At 37.6% G+C, this 23691-nt stretch overlaps 1 protein-coding gene across 3 annotated transcripts in view; it reads right to left on the bottom strand.

Annotated features, from left to right (window-relative positions):
* The window catches only part of PLS3 (plastin 3), a 76426-nt gene that overhangs the window by 32712 nt on the left and 20023 nt on the right, over positions 1-23691 (bottom strand). For all 3 annotated transcript variants that reach the window (XM_032476001.1, XM_032475999.1, XM_032476000.1), the window contains one exon: positions 1237-1320. In XM_032476001.1, the coding sequence (XP_032331892.1) occupies positions 1237-1309 (73 nt within the window). In that variant the 5' untranslated portion in view covers positions 1310-1320. The remainder of the gene's footprint in view (positions 1-1236; positions 1321-23691) is intronic.

Raw genomic sequence — 23691 nt, 5'->3', positions numbered from 1 at the left:
TCATAAAAAAGTTAGGCTGTCCCCAACACTCAAAGATGAATGTAAGTAAAACAGAAGCTTCAACAGAAATGCAATCCTGAAACAATTATGATAAAAACTTCTGCAGAATAATGCGATTTAAAAATCTTGCAGCCAAGAATTCACCTGCTGTTTTTTCATAACCAATCTAATATTAGACTGAGTACTGCTCTTCTTAGGGTAAGTGGTACCTATGGCAAGTTAACTGACTGCCTTTTCTTTGTATACACACACACAAAATTGTGTTAGATTCAGAACTCTTTGATCTTTTTTTCCTAGTTAGAATTCTGATGGTATTCTGAATAGTCACTCTGGCTGGGGGTCATTATTTTTCCCAAGGCATGCTGTAACTACGAAATGCCTTCACAGAAAATGTTGCTTATAAATATATGGGAATAGAGATGTACACTTCCACACTTTTCACCAATGAGGTTTCCAACCTAGGTCAAAGGGTAGATTCTGATTTAAATAACTAATCATTATAATTAAACTTTATACCCTTTAATCAAGGAGATACCAAATAGATACCTCTCTAAGCACATGTTGACTCATGCTGACACATCAATAATCGGGTCTTAACCCTGTTTTCTCATGATCTTCTAGTGACTTGACCTGAGCACTGAAACTTGGAATGTAGATACTGTAAACTGCTTCCATAGCTGCTAAATTCTAAGACATGTTATATGATGTTAAAGGATAAATCAAATGGCATGCTATGTCTTCCCATCCTATACTGATGCTAACTTAATTTGAGAAAGTAGAACAGTCTTCATTATCCAAAGGCACAGAAGATGCATGAAAAAGGCAACAAAGTCAAGTTAAACAGGCAGAGGTGAAACATCATGTAATGGTTCTTAACATTTTCAGGGGTCACGCATCCCTTTGAGAATATGGTGAAAGCTCTAAATCCTCTCCTCAGAAAAATACGATACATAAAATATGGTAATAACACAGAATTTGTCTAAAAATTTCAGGAGCCACGGCAGCCCCCAGTTAAAGACTGGGACCCTGGACTAAAAACCTTTGACCATATTAGATACTAGATACAATTAGGAATAACACAGTTTAAAGTGTAGCTTCTAAAACTTTATCCCATTGATTTTAACTGTCTTGCCCTAAGGTTCACGATTAACCATTCATATAATTCTCTAGAGAAATAACTTCGATTGGGACCAAGAAAGATTTCTTTACTAGAGTTACTCTACCAAAAATACTTACCAACTTTTGCAAAGGCCTCTTTGAGTTCATCAAGCTCATCTTTGGAAATCTGAGTGGTAGCCATCTCATCCATTTAAAGACGATCTAAAGAGAAACCAAAAAGGTCTAAGACTTTAAACAGAAACAGAGTCATAGATACAGAGAACAAACAGGTGGCTGCCAGAGGGGAGGGGTTGGGGTTGGGGGGAGAAATAGTGAGGGAGATTGAGGTACAAACTTCCAGTTGCAAAATTAGTGAGTCACAGGTGTGAAATGTACAGTATGGGGAATATAATCCATAACTATGTAACATCTTTGTATGGTGTGACATATTGTAACTATACTTACCATGGTGATCAATTCGGAAATGTACAGAAATGTCAAATCACTATGTTGAGTAGCAAGGAATTAACATAGTGTGGTAGGTCAATATACTTCAAAAACAAATAAACAAACAAATTCACAGAAAAAGAGATGAGATTTGTGGTTACCAGAGGTAGGGGTGGGGGGACTGCATGAAGGCGGTCAAAAGGTACAAACTTCCAGTTATAGGATAAGTAAGTACTAGGGATGTAATGTACAACATGATAAATATAATTAACAGTGCTGTGTGTTATATTTGAAAGTTAAGAGAGTTAATCCTAAGAGTTCTCAACACAAGGAAAAATTTTTTTTCTATTTCTTTAATTTTCTATCTATATGAGGTGATGGATGTTTATTAAACTTATGATAATCACTTCATGATGTATGTAAATCAAATCATTATGCCATTCACTTTAAACTTATACAGTGCTGTCTATCAACTATATCTCAATAAAATTGTAATAAAAAATTTTAAAGACAAATTTTCTTGTGTGTGATGAATATATTAGCACTCCTGAGAACTCTCATTTTAGGGATAATTTGGATAGAATTGCAAACTACTAAAACCATCTGAATAGGTTCCCACATTTCTAGCCTTAATAAAGAAAACAAACAAATGAGAAGTCATCACTTACCAAAAGTTATTCAGAAAAAGATATTCCTGAATTTTCCTTTCAAGGATAAAATCTTACATTACATTCAAAACGTATAAGGAAGGGGCAAGGTATCCAGCGATGATAGAAATTCTTGGTTATATGTGTCAAAACTAAGTCAAAGTAAGTGACCAAAGATTCATGTAAAATATGAGTTTTGCATTTATCATTTATCTATCTATCTTACTGGCTATTACCATTTTCTCCATTTATTGAGATGTAAGTAGCATATAATATTTTGTGAGTTTCAGGTGTACACTGTGATGATTTGATATACATACATAGTGAAATGATTACCACAATAAGGTAAGTTAACACAGCCATCACCTCACGCAGTTACCATTTTTTTCCCCATTAAGCCATTGAAAAATCATTCACTTTGAAAAACTGATTTTTAAATAGCATACTAATACCTATCGATCATTCACATTAAAGGAGGAGTCAACTAGAACAAATTACATTTGGCTTTGATAAAGAAACACACAGAAGGGTGTGCTAATCAACACATCTTTGTGCACATAACTTATTAATATGATGTGAGTTTATAACCTTTCTGATTTGGCTCTATTTTACCTATTTAACCAATAGACAGGGGTTGGTAAACTACGGCCTGTAGGCCAAATTGGGCCCACTACTCACTTCTGTATGGCCCCCAAGCTAAGTATGGTTTTTGCAGATAAACATTTGCAATCAAATGTTTGAATCCCAATTAAGTGAAATACCTCAGAAAAAAAAAAGAACTCCATTCCTCTAATCAGTGGACTTGTATTACCAACAATGATACCTAATTATTATTATAGTTTGAATTTTTTCAGTAAAAATTTGTGGAAATAATATTTAAATCTTTGATATTAATATAATATTCTTGATTCTGCCTCTTGGTGCACAATATTTATGATCTGGACCTTTACAGAAAAACTTGACTGAGCCCTGCAATTAAGAAGGGAGGTCTGCACCACAATGGAAAATCCCCACATACAAACCTATTAGCAATTTTTGGACAGAAGGAAATGAAAACGATTATGCGTTGGGTTTGGGTTTTTTTTTTGGCTTTTTTTTCTTTCTTTAAATCTTTCTATTTTTGGCTTTGTTTTTTTCTCTCTCTTTTAATCTTTTTAAGGACTTTACTTTTTAGGACAGTTCACAGCAAAATTGAGCAGAAAGTACAGAGAATTCGGTTCCCATGTACCCCCTGCCCTCACACTCGCACAGTCTCCCACAATATCAACATCCCCACCAGAGCAGTGCATTTGTCACAGTCGATGAACTTATCATTGTCACCTAAAGTCCATAGCTGACATTAGGCTCACTCTTGGTGTTGGACACTCTATTCCTTTTTTACCAAGTATATATAATAGCACATAGCCACCGTGATAGTATCATACAGAATAGTTTCACTGCCCTAAATCTGTTGCCTTTCCAAATAAGTATTCTATGTGTTAAACTTCACCAACTATACAATACACAAACTTGAGATCTTATATTTATCCCTCAAAGACATTTTTTTAAAAGTTAAGAGACTACTTGCCAACTCATCTTTTTGCCATTACAACTAATACTCAGTCCAGAGAAGCTCAAGAGAGCTGGGCCACATCTGTCTTTCGCTCACCCAGAGTTGTCACCTGAGAGCTTATCACAGTGCCAGGCACATAGTAAGGCACTCAATAAAACAGGACTTTCATAAATTCATCCATTTAGCTGTGTGCCAAGCCTACATTATATAAATTCGTATTCCTATTACTTGCCCGAACCCTCGTAACAGCCTTATATGGTAAAGATTCTTATCCTCTTTTTTCTTATTAGATAATATAGGCTCAGAGGACCACAGACCTGGAATTCAAACTCAGCTTTCTCAAATCCCTGGGATTTTAAAATGATCATATGATACTATTAGCTAAGTTTCCATCATAATGCGACACACATTTATAATGACTCATATTTTTAAAACTCAAATAAACACAGACATTTTAAACACATAAAGCAGAACTTGTCTGTTCATAAACTTTTCTCACCTATGATGTTAAAATGTCACTAAAGACAGACAAATTCTCAGTAGGTAAGTTGGGTAAAAACACCTTTAAGAACAGTCTCAGGATGTATAAGGTAAAGAAAGATCTTCAGTTAGATACGAAGCAGTCATTTTAAAGATTAAGAGTAAAAAGTGACTTTTCATAAATTAAGCTGCAACTAGTGATAGTACTTTTAAAAAGTACTGTATATGTTACTAATATGATGTCCAACACTTCTGATTACAAAAATACTATAAAGGATTTACTCCAATTGTCTTCACGTACATTTTAAGTAACCACGTTTTCAGTATGAATTATTGCCCATCTCCACGAATTATACCATGCAGAACAATGGCACAGAAAGTTTGAAGGTGAGACTGTCTCAGAAAATCCAAACCATGTGGCCTCTCCTTTATTTCTAAAGGTCCTTTCCAGTTTAGGCAATTTGTGAGTTAATAATAATCTAAAGGATGTGAGTTAAAAAAAAAAAAGACGATTTTATTCTCCTACAAGAGAAAATTAGACCAAGATGGCTTTAGACATAGCCCTGCCCCGCCCCGCCTCCCCTTTAATCCCTGCGACCAGTGGGTTCTGAATCAATCCTTCTCTCATTTCTCCCCTTTGCAGGCAGTACGGCTGAACAGGGTAGAAATCTTTCCTTCTTCTTTATGCCCCTCTCCCAACACAATATACCTTTATCCTCCCACAATTTTACCTATATTTTAGGCATCTGTTATATGCCTAGTTCCTGCCCTCAAGGAATTTACAACCTGGGGAAGACAAAGATGTAGATGATTATAATTGGACACAAACTGAATTAGTGGCTGTAATAGAAAGTATAGAAGCGGAAAGACTCTGGAGATTTGAAGGATTAATTCCTTCTCAGGCGGGCCAGGAGAGCAGTACTTCTGTTCTTCCTACAAAATTAGGAAATACTTATATCTCATAGATATGATTTCAAGGCACTTGCTTACTTAAAAATATATATTAATACAATGCATCATTAAAAAAACCCCAAAGACTTTCAAGTTTGCTAATTTCTTATTTCTAATTATCATAATAAAAGCCTAAAGTGACCCCTTTTACACCTGTAACTCAGATTTTTTTCTATCTACAGGAGACATGAAGAGGCACAATTGAATAATAAAAAGAATTAGAACATGTGTATATTCCACAAACATTTGTTTGGTCCAGGATAACAAAATAGTTTAATTTAGGAGTCCCTTACTTAAATAAAATATATTTCATTTATTTGTAATTATTTGAAAGTAAATAAATAAATGCAACCTTGAAGTACCCGAGTTAAAACTAAGAAATACAAAGTCAAATGTAACACTTCAGTTGATAAAAATCACAATATATAAATTAGCTATTTAATGTAGATTTTTTCCCCATTATGGATACAAAAAGGATTGTCCTTAAGACTACTCAAAGGTACTTGATGGTAACTTTAAGAAAATCAAGTAATTAAGTACTATCCTGGGAGAAAATATCTCATTTAAATAATTTAGGGAATACCGCCAGGTAGGTAGCAACAGCAGATTTTTAGAAACCTTACAAACTAAAATTACGAAAGCCCTATCCCTCTTCATGCGGCATTCATTGTACTTAAGGGTCATTTTCTCTCAAAGCAAGTAAAACATCCCAGACTGGGGCTTACGAAGCAAAACAGAGGATTTGACTTCATGATGGCCCTGCGGTTACTGCCTGCGGCAAACTGTGGTTCCCCACCCAAGGATGTATGTTCTGATGGGAAGACAGATGTTGAATCAGAAGACGTCAATTAGAGCCCCGGCTCTGCTACTTCCTAGCAGTGTGTCTATGAGCGAGTTTACTTAATCTCTCTAAATCTCAGTTTCCTCATCTGAAAATAACCATAATACCTACTTCCCTAGGGTCCTCATGAAGATTAAAGATGGCATGTGAAGGCACGCCCTCAACTATAAAGTATTATACAGCAGCTTCAAATCCTTACTGGAAGAAAATAGGAAATAAATCAATGTTATATAAATATAAGGCCTAAGTTCTACTAAGAACCTTTTAAATGGACTATATGAAAACTTACATCATTTGCCCTATAATTATTGACTACAGAATATAACAGAGCTCCTTCATATATAAAAAGTGTGAGCCTTTAAGTCAAAGTAATTTAAGAAGGATGGGACTAGCGAAAATCTGTCAGCTACTTTTTATCCATGACTCAGTTTGGTTCCTGCATAAGGCCAGTTTCTGAACACAACTTGAAAAGTGGCCATGAGCTATTTAAAAAAAATTTTTTTTAAATTTTATCTCAGGGCCACCTTAAAAAAAAATAGCTAACAGCTTTCAATATTGGCACATTCCTTCTACTTTGCACATTTATTTTTCAAGAGCAATGAAAGATAAAAGGTGAAGAGGTAAAAACTAAATACTCCATGCTGAATACAAGTTTAACCTCAATTTCACAGTATGTGATTGCTAGGCAGAAAGAAAGTCTGACTTGTGTTGAAATGTGTTGAAATGTGTCCTTTCCCCAGCCTGTCTTCCCACAAAAGTGAACTTTATTTACATAGAGAGAAAGAGAAGGTGCTGATACCAAAAAAAAAGGAAGAAAAAAAAAAGATACTTTCCCTCTCCATTTAAATTTAGCCAAATGAAATACTAATAAAAGCTTCCAGGATCTCTGCCTTTTTCTGAATTCTCTCATTTGCCAGCACTTTGATCTGTCCCAAACTCTGTTTCCTATGCAGTTTCCTAGCGCCCATGCCTTCTCTATAAAGGGAAAGCAGCAGGAAGAAAGCAAACCCTCTCTCTCCCTAAACATCTGAGACACAGGAAAACAGATTTTCAAATAAGGGAATGAAACAAAAGCAAACAAAACCTTGTTTGTTTGTTTTGTCATAAAAGGATATGGTGTACAACTGGGTCTGAATTCAGGGCGTCACCCAGAGAGGAATCTTATGCCTATGAAGTCATCCCTAATTACAGAGTTTGACTAACAATACGGCAATTATGAAACCACTCCACTGGCTCGTTTAACTATACTTAAACCCTGAACACAAATCTTTGCTGAGAAAGGTGTACCTACAACTAACTACCTGAAACTATTACTCAAATTCTGAAAGGTATTTGATGGAGATTTGGGGGGGGGGCATGCCTGTTTTCATCCCCTAAGGTGATTCACGTTAGGAATGCAGCTGACTAATCTATTTACTCATCTGTGTCACTCAGAACCACGTGGGTCAGGAGGCAGGACATGCACAATGGGAGACTCAACCATGGATAATCCAGAGTTGATTATGAACTTTGTATTTTTTTTTTTTCCTTGAAATTGAAAGGCAGCTAAAAGATAAAAGCAAGGGATATTCACCATAGACTTTATCCAGCTACTAGTAAGCCAGGTAAATAGAACTGGGAAAGCAAGGCTGGTGACTTAAATCGGAGATCTGGCTACACACACTTAAGCTGGTAAATTTGTATCATGGAGAAGAGAGGGTGGACAAAACATGGACAAATACATTATTTGTGTTTGTGGCTTTGTCACTTTCTTCTGTCCAGAACAGGCAGTGCTTCTTAACACCCACACTTCACATACCTACCAGTACCAACAGAGACCGCCACCATGGCTCCTCCCCAGTAGGTAAGCACACATCTCCAGGTCAGATGGGTGTGCAACCCTCTGCGCTAAAGCTCACCTACTCTCAACTCTGATTACTCAAGCTCCAGTGCTGTGTTTCCAAACGACTTTAGAAGATTTCAACTTGAATGTCTATCATATTCACCCACTTATTCATTTATACTCAAGCCTTAATTGAAGGGTTACTACGTACCAGGCACGGTGTTGCGTGCTGCAGATAACAGAGAATTAGGACTCAAAGTCTCCTCTTAACGAGCTTACCGTCCAGTGGGGGGAAAGATGGAAAAACAGACAATATTTTGCCATCATGCTACTATAGTCATGTTCACTGAGGGGTGGGGTGACAGTGGTGGGCTTCAAGGAAAGGTTTTCCAGAGAAGGTGACTTTTGAACTTTACCTTAAAACATAAGTAGAATTCCTCAGACAGATTTCACTGGTAAATGCATTCTAGGCACAGAGACATAAAGAGAAGATGATATTCTGGAGATGGAGAATGACAATGTGGTTGGAGCACGGTGCCTAGGGTTTGTGACAGACACAAGTGGAGCAGAAGGTCAGGGCTGAATTTAGAAGGGCTACACTCAAAATCTGGACTTGACTCTCCGGCCAAGGGAAAAGGAAGGTCAGTGAGGAAAATTCCAGTCACCAAAGTATAAGCGTCTACATTTGAACTTATTGCCATATTATTTCTCCCCTTTTCAAGTATCTCTGCTGTCAAGTTGGGTCTCTTTTTCAACTTCTTTACTTTCCTCAGTCTCCAGGTTTACAAATTTGAGACTGAACTTTGGCCACAGGAAACCAAGGGAGACGGAAGTAAATCACTATGCCCTCTGGGTTCTTCCATCATATCCATTTATCATCTCATGTCTGGCCTTTTCCAAAGGCCTTTTAGCTAATTTATCTACAGTCCTGTCTCTCCCAGTGTAATCTTTACACTGCTAACTTCTCGAAGAGCAGAGCTAAGATATATTCCCTACGAAGGCAGGTCCCAACTTTTAAGCACAACATCCAAAGTCCTGTACTCTTCTGTATTGCTACCTGCCTGTCTTTCCAATGTTACCTCCCATTACATGCACTGCACAGCCTGGAATCACACTCTGTAGAGATACCCTACTCCCCAACAGGCCATGTGTCTGCCTATCTCCATTCCTTCTCCTCTGTGGCTCTCTCAGTGGAATGCCCTTCACCCATCTCCTATCCGCATTTCAAAAAGATCTTTGAGAAAGTCTCTTCAGAGTGTCCTCACACGAGACAAAAATGCTCTCTTCCCAATACTCTCACAGAACTGTGTGTTTTCTTCTGTTATGGCCAGTAATTGAAGCTTTTTGTCTGATCCTTTCAGACAGCTCCAATTTTAAATATCTTGTTTTACTGTAAGACCATATGTACTAATTTTTTAATGGGAAAATACAGTCATCACAAGGAGAGCGTTTAATACTATTATACAAAAGCTCTTTGATGGAAGGGACCATATCCCATTCATCCTTATATTCCCAACCCCTATCACAGTACCTACAGATTAGGTAATAATAATAATTAGGATAATATAATAACATATCATTGTAAGTTTATATTATAGCAGCTAACATTTATGGAGGACTTTTTATTTATGTGGACTGTGCTAAATGCTTTATATATACATTATGTAAGTTACTTCTTGGAAAAACTCTCTGAATCATGTAACATTGTTATTTCCATTTTACAGAAAAGCAAGCAGGCGTAGAGAAGTTGACTAACTTGTCAGTCACACACCTAGAAAGAGGTAGAGCGGGGTCTCAAACCCAACTCTGCCTGACACCGAAGTCAGTATTTTCAAATATTACGCTATATTATATAGCTTCCTCAACCACGGCTTATTGAATGAACTTATTTCCCCAACAAGACTATAAACTTATTAAAGTAGAAGCAGGGCTTACTCATCTCTGTACTCCCCATAGCACTTAGTATAATGCAGGGACACAGTGCCTTCTCAATAAATATCGTGAATCCAAAATGGTCCACATCTAGAACCCACACCCTTTTGATCACATTCATCCCATTTCAGGGAAGGTATGATTTCTTACATTTAAACAGCTAGTCTAATTTTTGTTTGCTATTCCTGGTCCTCTAGAGTGTTCTACTAGTCACATCTAACCAGTTCAATCTTTCAACAACACTGAAAATTAGCTTTTTGATCACGACCATCCTCCAGAACATGTCCTATTAACTCTGACATCAGTACCTTTTGTTTTATCCTGCCCCCACTTCCTCTTAGATCCCACCCTCCTGAAAAGAACTCCTTCTCTCTGTATCTACCTCACACTTATAATGCCTTCGTCCTCTTCCTTCTCTCCTTATCCAAATTCTGCTCACCATTCAAGGTTCAACAGAAGCCTCACCCTCTCCCAAACCATGTTTCCCAATGACTCCACACCCCTGCTGCTCTTTCTTTTCAACTCCCACGGGATTTAGAACCTTGCTGCAAAATTTAGCAATTTAATTATACACTTCCTCCTATAGTTATACAAGTGGTTGTCAGGACAGTCTGCCTGGGACACCCATCATCCTACTTGATTCAGTTCATCTGCCTCCTCCACACGGATCCTCAAACTTGGTCAAAGAGAATAATCTTCCCCAATCAAAGAGAACCATTCTTTCATCAACAGCACACAAATACTTGTCTAATTATTTTTCAAAATTGTTTGCTTCTCAAGAACAGAGTCTACACTTCATCTTCCTCTCGGATACTCCCACAATAATAATCCAATGCTGGATGCTAGGTACAGAGATATGGCTCAGAAAATTCCAACTGACTGCAATGTTTCGAGTACAATGAAAATTCCCAGCATGCCCAATATCCAGTGATCACTAAAATTTATTAGGAAAGAAACAAGAGCCTAGGGTAGTTAAGTGACTGCCGGAGACACAGAGCTGTGCAGCAAATGTAAACATTTCTAAGAAAAGAGTATGTGAGAGAGAAGGTAATTAACTACTCCTACCATAAAAATAAAAACAAAGCGGCTACACACTACTTTGTGGAAGAGAATTTAAAAACTCCTAACAAGCATGACCATGATGTTGAGAAATATGAACGATTACCAGAAAATATAGTCACCCTTCTAGCTAATGTTGACTCGTTTTCATTACTCAAAGGAGAAGAGATTCACTTAATCCTTGAACTGAAATCACCAAAATGGTAACTGTGCAAAATGTACAGACCATTGGCAATAAACAGGTTCAGTAAAGACTGTATATATGAGTTCTAAAAGTTGTTTCTCCAAAACATTGGTGTTAAATGGCTACTGCCAATAAAACAGGCCATGCTTTTAAAAAACAAGGACACGAATGCTTCCCTTCTCTTGTGGCACATTCATTCCTATGAGACCCCCTCCTGCTCCCCTGTATTCAATATCGCTTAATTTCAGCCTCTTTCATGCTAAGTACTGTAAACAACCATTTCCACTCTATCAGTCCTAATAACATAGTATAACTATAACCAAACACTAGAATTTTTTGTTCATACATAAGCCATCACTGCGGTAACCATAGGTTTTTTAGTGATTAATTTTTAACCTTAGAGCTGATTTTTCTCAAGGGGCTTGGAGTTTTGTTTGCTTCCTTTCCAAAAACTTTAATGCACTCTTTAGTAGTGGGCTCGAGTAACTGTAGTAACTGAAGAAGTTATACTCCTCTTTCTCAATGTAATGATTTGTTGCTCTCAAAGTCAAAGCAAGTGAGTCAAACTCTAAACGCCCTCACCTGTGTCACAGGTTCCCAGCCCTGAGTCACAGGTTCCTAGCCCTGCAGGTTGAGGAAAGGTGAAAGCAGAGAGAAGTGATGAAGGATTTTACTGTTTATTATTCTAGCACCTCAGTGTTATTAAAAATTGTTCATCATGGTCAATGTGGAGAACAAACTCCTACGATGAAAGCAATACTCAACACGTCCAGCATGCTTTACTCAGCGAGGTTGTTTTTCAGGCCTAGATCTTCTGGTAATTCTACGTGACATTTCAGCCACAAATTGGTAAAACTGAACAGAGGACACCGCTAGATAACCCCAAATAGAACTGACAGCATTTCCCCATGAGGCACCGTTATATATGCTGTTAGGCTGTACAGGGTTTCAGACTAGAGAATGAAGTACGCACATCTGGATACATTTAGCAACTCTGCTTCAACAATTCGTTTAGATTTAAATATTATGAACACTAAAACATAGCATTTAGAGTAACACAGCATTACCATTTTAGGGATATTTGTGAAGTAACCCCAAAAAACTTACCTACTATTTCCAAGACAAAATATGTTTCAAATTCCAAATCTATTGAGCAATGAACTTTGGAAGATTCTGTCTGTGACTGAAGGGTACTTCTCCCTTTTATCCAACCCCAAGTAGCCGCCTACCTATAACTGCAATTTTGTCTTGGATGTATCCAAAAACGTTAGGGGGACTTAAACATTAGCTTATGATTTAATGTGAAGAACGGACGGCTATCTCCTGCACATATGCTGCTCCAGCAATGCCTGTGGACGCACGAGAGAGGTAGGAAGGTTTTCCGAAGGGCAGGGAGCAGAGACAGCTGTTATTTGCAAAGTAATGCGTGGGGGGACGGGGGTGGGGGGGGTGGCACACAGAGTTAAACTAAGCTATCTTAGCCCTCTTCCTACCTCTCTAATACCCGCCACCAACTAAACCACCTCAAATGTTCTGCCTGTATTGTTTTAAAGGAGCTGCAAGGTCCTGGTTCCTAACTAGTAACTCCCTTGCCCCAACTCCAGCAGCCCCTCGCAGTGAGCGATGACCATCTACTTCTCTATCTCCTCCACTAGTCTGCAAGCTTCTAGAAACCAGGGCTGATATCTTATTTGGCTTTGTATCTTGGCTCACAATAAGCCCCTTGTAAATATTTGTTGAATAAATAAGCTCTGATGTTGGCGAGTAGAGAAAATGAACAGACTTAAACATAATGCAGGCTAAATAGTTGTCTTGTGTGGTTTTAAACATGCATACTCTAGAAAAAGTTGGGAACAAAATAGTCAAGACACAATAATGTTCCCACATTCTTCACAGGCACTTGGCCTGTTAGCATGCTTTAACCATCTACTCTTGTTTAATACTTCAGGATACTACAAAACTCCTCAAGATGTTTGCAACCTGTCCTTTGAATTTAGCTGAAAGTCAAACAGAAAGGTTTGGTTTTATTTTCTTTCTCAGAAACAGTTTTTACTTGCAACAATTTTGCTGATCGAGTGTGCACATTTCACCTTTATTGATAATACACATCATGCACAAATCATGTTTTGACAAACCTGCAATTTACAGATAAAAGTATTATTTAGAAATAAATGAAATTATCTCAAACTTTAGCTATATTTAAATTGATTATGAAAATTTTCAATGGATACAAAAGTAAGAAAATAACACAACAAACACTGATAAACCTGTCATCCAGATTCTACATTTATCAAGATTTCCCCACAACTGCTTCATTGATTCTCTCTTCCTGTTCTCTCTCCTTTTCCCCCACTCCCTCCCCTCCCTTCCTCTCTCTCTCTTGAATTATTTTACAGCAAACCCTAGACATCTCATGATTTCACCCTATGGAGCTATTAAGAAACAAGTTCATTTTCTGGTAATACCTCTATTTAATCTATTTTTCAAGTACCAATATCTATGAGTCACTTAAACTCCCAAGGGTGCCCAATCCTGTGTCATTTCCTGGAGGAATATCCAATACTTCCATTTTAAGTAAAAGTTTCCTTTCTTCTTTTCCTCTTAATACAAAAAGATAAGATCTTTAAGCAATGGCTATTTAAAAATAAGTTAATAATTTTTCCAGTAATAGAAACATTCAATTCGATTAAGTCAGATTGAAGACATTCTTTAAATTCTTACCAGATGAGAGTTTAGTAGATATTTAACATACATCTTCATCATATTCTCAAAGCCCCTTTTCCTGTTATGAAGAACCCTCTATCAAACCCAAAAAAACAACAGTGACAACTCTTCCCCCATCTTTACAAAACTAAGGTGTCTTAACTCCTTGGACTGAAACAGCAGTCTTCTTTTAAAGGGTCTAATCCCTTCCATATTTCCTAAGTAAATTTTGACACTTTCCAAAAATATCTGAATAACTTATGACAAAATATATCTGCTTCTAATGAAATTAACTTTCAAACCTGAGGAGTATTTCCATTTTCCTTCCTATTAAAATCAACACTGAAGCCAAGGGCAACCTTATATATGTAAAATCTCACAAGGCAAGATCAGACTAGTTAACTCAAAACAAAATATTATGATGTACAAGTCAGAAATCACTGGAGATAAAATTTCAGCTTAGAAGCTGAGCTAAGCCGAAAGCTTTTCTATGAGTTACTGAAATTGCCTCCTGCAGTGTTACATACCCTGCTTATATATTCCCAAATACAGTACTTGTTAATTGAGAAAACTAGATTCTTTTGTTTCATACTTCACTTTTTACTTTGTATGGGTGTGGTAAGAACAAGTAATTTTAGAGGTTACCCTTGACTCAGAGTCGAGATTTATAAAAACTAGCTATGGTGGGAATAAGAAGAAATAAAACTGGTAATGATCACCACGTGATGGAAAACCCTGGTGAGTTCGTGAGCATGGGAAATCACTATCACTACCATCCTATACTAACATCCCCAAAATCTCATCATGAATGATTTTCATGTATTTTGGAAAAAAGAAATGAACACTAGGACAACTGTTTGTCATACGTTATTTTGTAAGAGTAGAATATCAATCTGTTTGTCATATTCTGTCATGAGAGCTACCTTCAACTTCTATTTCCCAGAATTTGGAAAAATCATTTAATAGGGATCAAAGGCATTTGAAATCCCACCCCACCCCAAATATAAAGTACTAGTTTCTGTCATTTAAACCTTTGAGCATCTAATTGGATACAGCTATATAATGAGGATTTCAAAACCCATTTTCATAAAGTACAAAGTCCCTAAAATATTCCCAAAATAAAAGCAGAGTATCGAGAGAACAGGTTAGATTCTAAACTTCAAAAATTTGTCTTGAACACGTAAGATTTAGACTGTCTCCAAATGTTTAACTACCCAAACACACAATAAGGATTTCGAGATTTTTAAAGTAAATTTCTGCTTGAATATTCCGTAATCTAAAAGTTAGAACCTAACAAAATAACATTAAAATCACTACCCTTCTGGGACGAGAGCAAACCTGTTCCTTTCTCCCAGCACTAAAAGAAGGAACCTCCCACGCCCAGAACGCCAATCTGGAAACCCAACATTCTTCTTACGATTTCAACTTTAGAGAGCAAGTCATAACACTTCCTGCTAGAGAAAGAACAGCCTGACAGAAGAGTGATACAGTGCTTACGAATCCCCTTCCTGTCTGCCTCACAGTATTTTGCCAAGTATTAATAAATTCTAACTTCACAATATTTAGAGAAAAGTGAATTTTTTCATTCCGGCTCCACCGAAATCATGCAAGAACACAAGGGAATTTAAAGTTGGTTCAAGTCAAATTGCTACAACCCACATACCTATTTAAAATTTGAACATTAGCCAAGTAACCTGCTTATTTTAGAACACATGGAACCAGATTTTCTCCAGAGGCCAAGTCACTCGTCCCGAGGAAAGTACATTACTCAGAAAGGCAAATTAACGTCTCAGACCACTTAAGTTCTATTATTCATTTCAATCTATACTTCTTCATGTCTGTATGACACTCACACCCCATATACTAGGTGCTGGAGCATTTACTGCGAATATCTACATCTTGTTTTCTGTTAAAAATGTAAACTATTAAGTGTAGGAAATACATTTTCTAGCAGCTTAGCACATAGGAACTAAGCCACTACTTGCTGAACTGAATTTTCTACTGAGAGGCAATACCGCTGAGTAGTTCAGTGCTCTGAAGCCAGACTGGGTTCAAATCCTGTCTCCCTAATTTTCTAGCTTGTCCCTGGGCAAACTGCTTAAGTTCTTGTGCCTCTGTTATCTCATCCAGGAATAATAATAACTACTTCACATAATAATAACTATTTTGCACATTGTTGTGATGCTTAAATGATTTAAATTTAGATTTAGTGTTCAAATTTTAGATCATAGCCCGGCATGTGGCAAGCATTAGATATGTGGTAATTGCTATATTCTTCTTAAGACTTGTTTTTTAACTGGCTTAGCAATTCTAATTAGTTAATTGCTAAATTAAGCAACTGGTTAGTTGTGAGTACCCTTTATGGGAGAGAACAGAAAATCCCTATGAATATACCACGTGAGGCTCAAGAGACCACTTCAAATACAGACCGACAGAGGGGAAGTCAATCATTTGAAAGGAAATGGAGCGCAGTCGGGGCATCAGGGCCTTAGGAGTCTGACAGACTGTGTGAGTTTGAACCAATCACTTAGCTTCTCTGAGTCCTAGGTTCATATCTATAAAAGTGGAGCTAATTCCACATACTTCACAGGGTTGCCATGATGATTAAATGAGATACGTTTATAAGAGGGTCTGGCTCCAGCAAGGTCATAATCTGTCTGGGATGTAACATGCAGAAGAGCATCTGCTCCATCTACCTAATAAGAATGAAAGTGAGATAATAGATCCTCCAGTGCTCTATAAATAATATAAAGGGGAGCGTTTTATGATAACATACTGAATTCCCAGAATAAGGAGGCGACTCACACTGCAGTCACTTTTAAGAAGGATCGGGAGAGCCCATGTCAGGGGGCAGAGCGTTCTCCTGTCCCCATCACCAACCACCCTTAGCAGACACCGGATTACATTCTGTCTCCTTAATGGAAGCACCTCTATTTATTTCATCAGTGGCAAAAATTGCATGAAATATCAAAAGGCAGCACAATCCGGTACAGAAGGAATAGACTGGCAGGAGCCAAAGGACGTGTTTTTCCATCTGTCTTCATTGCTGACTCACTATGTGAAACCTCTTCAACTCTCCTGAGTCTCGGTTTCGCCGTTTGTGAAACAAGCGCAGGGCTACGTGCCTGTGCCCGGCAGGGACGTGTGACGTGCTAAGTAGCGCTCAAGGCTCTGAGCGAACTGGAAGAAAGGGTATGCGTGTATGTATTATCACACATTTCCAGAGAAAACTGGGGCACAGGCAATTGCCTCGGGTGAGAAGACAGTATCAGTGTTAGACCAGAAATGTTGGGTTTTCCCAGCCTCACTTTTTCTTCAGCCACACTTGTCACTTCAACACACTTAGATGGGTCTGTCCCAAGTGTTCTGAACTTCTTCAGTGACCATGCTACCTAGAAACGGCTTCCTTGACTTTCCCTTTCTTGGTCATCTGGAATGTATGTGCCTTCATGCTTTCTGAACTCCAAGGCTAATTTTTGATCACAGTGAAATCTGTCAACACCAAGTCGTTGATTCTGAAGTCTATTCACCATAACAGAATGGAATTTATTTCAATTGCAAAATATTGTGGTGAAAGTTCTAGGAATGAATATTCCCTTTAAAAATGGACAGCTTCTACTTAGTGAATACCAGGACATTTCGTAAAAGACTGCTGTATCACGTCAGTAGTTCAACCAGTTTTAGTCTGTGGCCCATCCTGTAATCATCTAAATGTCTCATCATGTGAAGTAGGTGCAGGTGTGTGGGGCTGGAGGGTGTTGGTGTTTGTGTACATGTGTATGTGACTGTGTGTGAGTAGCATCTCTGCTTTTACTACGGGTAATGAAAACTGGCTTGGGAATAGATGATGGCAAGGGTTGGGTAATACGTTTCACATTTTTATAAGCAGGCTGCAGAATGAAAACAGCTTTTACACTGCATTCCAAATTCATCATGATGAACACAGACGAAAGCCAATGGTAACCAATCTGTACCCATAAAGTTCAAAAGCGCCTTCTCGCTCACTCTCAGGTGTTACAAACAAATCCATAAAGTTAAAAGTTCACACACATGCACCTGTGGACACACGCATCCCTCAGGGTGGACAGGAAGGAAAGAGGCACACCCGAAGTTGCATGAGAGTTTCACAGACATATCACTGTGACATGCAGTTAGGACACAAGACCAAGACGTCCTATATTTAAAGTCTCCTCCAACTTTCATTCAAACGTCATGCTCTCCCCACCACACCCAGTACCGGGTATATTCTTTCCAGGTGTGACACATAAAATGGAGGCCTCTCACACTGCTTCATGCCACACCTCAATAACACTAACCTACTGTCCTTTAATGAAATAGGATTTCACGTATCTTCATGACTTATAAACAAACAACACCCACACTGAGCGAGGCATCGAAGCAAGGGGAGCTAACATAAAACAAGTACCAAATTAACACACAGGATATTGCTACTGTAATTTTGGGCTATACTGGAAAGTTTAGGAAATTTATACTAGAAACAGTAGTAGGTACACAAACTTCCTGTTGAATGAATGTCTCACTTTTAAGAATCGAGTAGACCCAGTTTATGTGATGATATGGGGGAAAAACAGGCCACAAAAACATCTTAATTTCAATATTCCATGGGATGTCTCCCCAATAATATTAGCTCTATATTTGCATAACAAAGTAATCAACATTTTAAAATAAGATGTCTTATTATACATTAAATCATATACGTTACCTTAATGCAAACTAACACAAAAGGTTGAAATAAAATTGAAGGATTTAAATGTGGGTCCTCCAAAAATTATCAACTGAACTACACATGGGGTAAGTAACTGACTTAAAAGACATCTGTGGTGACTATATATAGTTAACAATACTGAATTACGTATTTCAAAATTGCTAAGAGAGTAGAAGTTATCTTAAAAGTTATCATCGCAAGAAAAAAAAAGTGTAACTGGGGTGGTGGATGTTAACTAGACTTGTAATAATTACTTCACAATATATACATACATTAAATCATGTTGTAGATCTTAAACTAATACAATGTTGTATGTCAATTATATCTCAATGAAACAGGGGAAAGACATCTGTGTTCTGTTCACAGCTAATAAAATAATTCAAAGAAATAACTCGTGTGCTCTACACCCTTCTGTCCTGAGACATTCCAAAAAAGAAGGCTAGGAAAGGAAATAGGAAAGCACAGGAAACAATAAAAAACCCAACTAACTCGGCAGTTCCTAAACTTTCTGGCCTCAGGACCTAAAGACCCCAAAGCGCTTTTTGATGTGTGGGTTAGATCTGTCAATGACTATCAGAAATTTCGACTAGGCCAGCAGTCCTACTCCTGGGCGTATATCCAGAAGGAATCCTAATTAAAAAAGACACCTGCACCCCAATGTTCACAGCAGCACTATTTACAGTAGCCAAGACATGGAAACAACCTACATGTCCATTGACAGAGGACTGGATAAAGAAGTTGTGGTATATTTATACAATGGAATACTATTCAGCCATAAAAACAATAACATAATGCCATTTGCAGCAACATGGATATGCCTGGAGAATGTCATTCTAAGTGAAGTAAGCCGGAAAGAGAAAGAAAAATACCATATGAGATCACTCATATGTGGAATCTAAAAAAAAAAAAAAAAAAATTACAACTATGAAATTTTAAAGATAATTTATTTTAAAATAACAATAAACCCACTGCATATTAATATAAATAACACTCTTAAATAAAAATAACTATATTTTCAAAAAATCTAGTGGGAAGAAGCAGTTCACCCAGCAGTCCCACAGACCCAGGGGCACCCCTTCTTCCAGCCTCTGATCACCCTCCAACCTCTTTTCCAGTCGCAACCTTGGGAATCAACCACTCAAACATCTGCAGCTCCTGAGACCAACCAACACCATTTTTTGAGCTTAGCTCCTTATTGCTGATCAACTATGAGCTCCCAGATTTGTCAGAATTATTCCATCTAGGTGGAAGCCACCATCAACCACCTGGTGAACTGGCACCTGAGGTCCTCCGACACCTACCTCTCTCTGGGTTTCTATTTCTCCTGTGATGATATGGCTCTGGAGCGTGTGGGTCACGTCTTCCGTGAGCCTGCTGAGGCGAAGCACAAGGGCATCCAGCCTCTTTCGAAAACGCAAAACCAGCAGAGTGGCCAGGCCCTCTCTTCCAGGATGTGCAGAAGCCATCCGGTGATAAGTGGGGCAAAACCCTGGAAGCTATGGAAACTGCTGTTCTCATGGAGAATAACCCAAGCCAGGCCCTTTGGGACCCGTGTGCCCTGGGTTCTACCGCGCAGGCCCACATCTGTGACTTCCAGGAACGCCGCTTCCGGAGCGAGCAGGTGAAACTCATCCAGAAGAGGGCGACCACACGGCTAACCTCGGCCGGCGGGCTGGCTGGTCCCCGGGCGGTGCTGGGCGAGTAGCTCCTGAAAAGGCTCACTCGCTGGCAAGACTAGGAGCCTCTGGAACCCAGCAGCCTTTGAGGAGCCCCTCTGGAGTCGGGGCTTCTGCCTGACGCCTCTCTGCAGCCACTAGGCAGCTTTTTAACCACCCTGGAGCCCTCACCCAAGCCTTGGACCAAATGGAAACAAAGCTTTTTGCAGGGAAAAAAAGTGAGAAGAGTATATTGTTTACATTTTTGTTTAACTCAGTAAAATTTTCATATCTGCTTCCGCATGCAGCCTGTTGCAATATGTTGTTTCAGATCAAGTATATGAAGAAAACATGGCCTCCCACAGAAATGTTGAAAAAGGAAGTATTTTAAGAGCCTTTTCAGATAATTATGTATATTCTTCTTTATAATACTATGTGAAAACTCAAGAAGTGGTAGTTTCTTTTTTTTTTTTTTAAATTGAAGTATAGTGAGTTTACAAGAAGTGGTAGTTTCTTAAATTTTTGTTGCATTTTGGAATCTGATACCAGATCAATGACTTTTTCGTACTCTGTTACGCTAAAATCCATTGGTCTACCTTGCACTTTAAGTGGACCTTCTACCCATGCTTGATTTTGTAATATCATGCGCTGGTCTTTTGGAACAATATAATACAAGTCTTCCGAATGTTGTCAACTTCATTTTACAACATCTAACAAATTTCTTTCATTAAAAACACCACCAATATCATTAGAAAAGTACTGAGGCTTGGTGGCTGATGCAAGTTTTCAAGAACTGAATTTTTGCTTGAAATCACTATCATTGGCAACAAATACTCTCAACAACAATACAAGTTGTTGTCCTTGCAGTGACAAGCACACTTGGTTCATTTTTGATAAAATATCTGCCAAATATTCACTTTTTTTTTACTAATAGACTTTAATTTTTTAGAGCAGTTTCAGGTTCACAGCAGAATTGAGCAGAGAATACAGAGTTCACACAGAGCCCTCCCCATCCACACATATATACTCCCCTACCTTCAACATCCCTCATCAGTGTGGCATCCAAATATTCACTTCTGAAGAATCAGTTAATGCATCATTTGATCTTTCAAGTAAAAATGGTTTTCTGTTTTTTAAAAAACGCGGCTAGTTTAGCTTGCAGCTCAAACAATTGCACAAGTGCTTTTCCCCAAGACAACCCCTGTACATCCCTATGCAGCAGAAATGCTTTTTATGCACTTCCCATTTCATCACACAGAATATTGAAAAGATGTATCCCCAAGAGTTGAGATGTAATAAAATTAATTTTTCCTGCTTCATCAGGGACATTCATTAATGAAATGCATGTTCTAGGTCTTTTTCTAACAGGAAGGATATAGTGTTGAATACAAAGACTACTAATAAATACAGTGTGGGGCTGCTGCCTTGCATTCTAAGGCACCCGCAGTTTTACCCACCATTGCTTTTGTCAACACAGTGAAAAGGGAAAGAACATCTTAGTGTTATTATGCAAGTAATTCTGATCTCCCAGGGACTATATGGCATACTTTTTTTTTTGAGAACTGGTGCTTTATTTAGTAATATTTATGAAGGAGTCACCCAATTTTAGAGAGATAAGGTCCATAGGTTTTTAACAAGAAATCTCAAAACTGAGAATACAATTTCCAGAATAGGTTTTAATGTGAGTTCTGTGCTGTTGAATTGTGAAAAGAAAAATTAATTCATTAATATCAATTCTGTAGGGACCAATCTATAGCTTATCCCCCCCAAAGGACACTTTGCAGAATCAGGTTCATGTCCACAAGGTGAGAACTTACCATTGATAGTGTAGCTTTTAGAAACTTTTAATACATTTTTTTAAAAGATTAAGAAAGGCAATGTATTTGTTACAAAACTACTTTAAACTATCCAGAGAATATGTAGCAAATCAGATTTTTCTTCTGATAATCAGCAAGAATTTCCTTCTTTGACACCTAAACTAGATAGAACAGGAGTTTGAAAGTTAAACTCTGTATAAAATGTAGAAAATATTACTATTTTAAAATATGAAAAACTAAGTGCACTGTAGTATTAATGTGTAAAATAATGTGGGTTATTTTAAAGCAAAATTCCAAACAACAAATAAAAAAGAAGGGGAAAGAAAAGATGAAATATAAGAACAGATATTGGTAACTATTGAAACTGGGGGGTTCCTTATGCTATTTTACTTTGTAGGTTTGAAATTTTCCATAAAAATAAGTTTTTAAAAATTCCGTGAGCTTATAAGAAAGTATTTGGTATTTTGGAAAGCAGAAATAAAATTCCTGGCTCATGTTCATCAATTAGACAAACAGTGAATGAAAATCCACTCTGTCAAAGGCACTGTACTAGATGGCATCAGGAAATAGATTTATGAAACGTGCCTTTTTACACCCAAGGAGCTCAGTGTCTGTGTCCATATATGTAATTAATTCCCTAAAATGGGTATAATGCCTCCACTATGACCATTCTAAGGGGTACCTGTGCTTTTACAAAGCACAACTTGAGCCAATTGAATTGCAAATCATGATAATGCAATTTTAAGGGGGAAAAAAAAAGGAAAATGGCATGAAGAGAAAATACAAAAGGAAACTGAAAAAATAAGAAATGAGACTCTCTTTGGTTTTCCTCTATAAAAGGAAATGAACAAGAGATGCGAGCAAATATGGGCATGACCACATTATTTTTCCACCACAACCCCATCATCTTATTTCACTTCGGGACGGGAACCATCATGTCATCTCCTTTGAGTCAGCTCTTGTACTACTCACATATGCAAAAATAACTGAGCAATACATTCATTTTTTCATTTTCCATGGTGAACATTCAATATATTAAGTATTCTATAATTCTTCCAATGGCAGAAAACAACATTTACAAATACCATACTTTAATTTCCAATGCAACTATGTCCATTCTCACTGCCCCGCTCCCATATAAATTAAGCCCTTTCTAAAGAATAAACCCACAAGTTAAACCAGTAACATTCCTTAGTTACTCAAGGGGTCTAATTATAACACTGATAAACAAAAAATCAAAGTGAGAATCAAAAAATCAAATATTTAATTATCAGCTTCCAGCTTATTGCCATATATTCAAAACAACTTGTCAACTTTCCCCTATTTGAACTTTAGGTAAAATGTGTAACAAACAGTTCTCAAAACTCATTCAATGTAGGTCTTTTAAAGCTAAGTGACAGCAGTTAAGAGATTTTAAATTGCTATACTGTTTTAATCTTTAATATTTATTAAGCTCTAGAAGGGCAGTGATATGTCTTTGTTCACCTATCTATCTCAAGCATCTAAAACAGTGCCTGGCACACACTCAATAAGTATCTGTTAAGGAGGGTGGGGGAACTGGATGAAGGCAGTCAAAAGGTACAACCTTCTGGTTATAAGATAAATAAATATGAGGGATGTAATGTACAATATGAGAAATATAATTAACGCTGCTGTATGTTATAAATGAAAGTTGTTAAGAGAGCAAATCCTAAGAGTCCTCATCACAAAAATTTTTTCCATTTCTTTAATTTTGTACCTATAAGATAATGGATGTTCACTAAACTTCCTGTGATAA

This window comes from Camelus ferus, chromosome X (genome assembly GCF_009834535.1).
Source record: "Camelus ferus isolate YT-003-E chromosome X, BCGSAC_Cfer_1.0, whole genome shotgun sequence".
Taxonomy (NCBI): Eukaryota; Metazoa; Chordata; class Mammalia; order Artiodactyla; family Camelidae; genus Camelus; species Camelus ferus.
The sequence above is the reverse complement of the archived record's forward strand: the minus strand, read 5'-3'. Positions and strand labels throughout refer to the sequence as shown.